Below are 1,225 nucleotides of genomic sequence, written 5' to 3' on the forward strand. Positions count from 1 at the left end.
TGTGTTTCACTTATTTATACATTCATTGGTTGTATCTTTTATGTGCCCTGACAGGATCGAACCTGCAACCTTAACATATCAGCACAACACTATAACCAGCTGAGCTACCTGGGCAGAGCAGAACAAGAGTCTTTAATGAAACATTTATATTGTGCATATTGTGGTCCAAAAGCCTTGGCTGTCAGAATTTACCTGTGTACTTAAGGGTTTCATTTCTCTACTCCTTTTTATCAGGAAACCATAAATACAGGCCCTTTTGTGATGCGCTCCACGTGTCGGAGATGTGGTGGCCGAGGCACCATCATCACAACTCCATGTGTTATATGCAGAGGAACAGGAGAAGCCAAGCAGAAGAAGAAAGTGGTTATCCCTGTGCCTGCAGGTGAATTCTGGGCTCCTCCACACACAGGACTGGAGCTGAAACATTGTCTCCTTGTGATTTGGCTGTTGTAAAAGCCAGTGTGAAGGCCCTAGAGCCCCGGGCTGGAGGAGGAATTAGAATCTCCTTGCGTTTTTCTCTTTGCCGTAGTTGGCCTTAAAGTCTGTACTTACATGTCGGTTTGGGGAGCAGGGACCTGACATGTTCACTCTTCCCTGTGCATGGCGAGGGAGCTCCTTCGTCTCCGAGTTACTCCACAGGCCAGCATGGTCCCCACTGCTAGCCCCGTCTGCGCCACCTTCCCTCCTGGAGGCAGGGGCAGCCTGAGACTGCTCTCCCCAGTTGGCTCTATTCCCAGGGTGCTCTTTTCACAGGACAGTCTGATCATGCCACTCACCTTGTTGAAGATCCTGCAGTGACTCTCGGGCAAAGAAAAGGCTTCCTCTCTTGGTCTGTGCTGGCCTCTCCAGCCTCCTCTCTTATGAGCCTTTCCCTGTTGCCTGCCCTGCAGTCTTCCCAACTTTCCTCCAGCTCTTTGAACAAGACATAATGCCTCCTAGAACAGTCTTTGCATATTGCTGTTCCCTGGGTCTGAAACTTGCTTTCCATCATCTTTTCAGCAGTTAACTCTGGTCTTTGGGGCTTCCCCGGGGAAGCCACCTCAGATCCTTCCTGTTCCTTGGATGTACGTTAGCCTGGAGCTGTGACATTTTCCCTCTGAGAACATGGCTCTATTTGAGATAACTCATTTTTAGAGTTGTTATTTGATTAATATTCATCTCTGCTACTGGACTGGACACTCCTTGAGGTACTATGTGGCCCTGGTAAGAGGCAGGTGTTCAGCAG

General features: G+C 49.0%; 1 protein-coding gene across 1 annotated transcript in view; it reads left to right on the top strand.

Moving 5' to 3' along the window:
* The window catches only part of DNAJA3 (DnaJ heat shock protein family (Hsp40) member A3), a gene marked incomplete at its 5' end in the record, with an annotated part of 35,666 nt that overhangs the window by 21,483 nt on the left and 12,958 nt on the right, over nucleotides 1–1,225 (top strand). Inside the window, 1 exon segment of the mRNA XM_006757929.2 lies at nucleotides 235–382. Within this exon segment, the coding sequence (XP_006757992.2) occupies nucleotides 235–382 (148 nt within the window).

This window comes from Myotis davidii, unplaced genomic scaffold (assembly GCF_000327345.1).
Source record: "Myotis davidii unplaced genomic scaffold, ASM32734v1 scaffold555, whole genome shotgun sequence".
NCBI lineage: Eukaryota > Metazoa > Chordata > Mammalia > Chiroptera > Vespertilionidae > Myotis > Myotis davidii.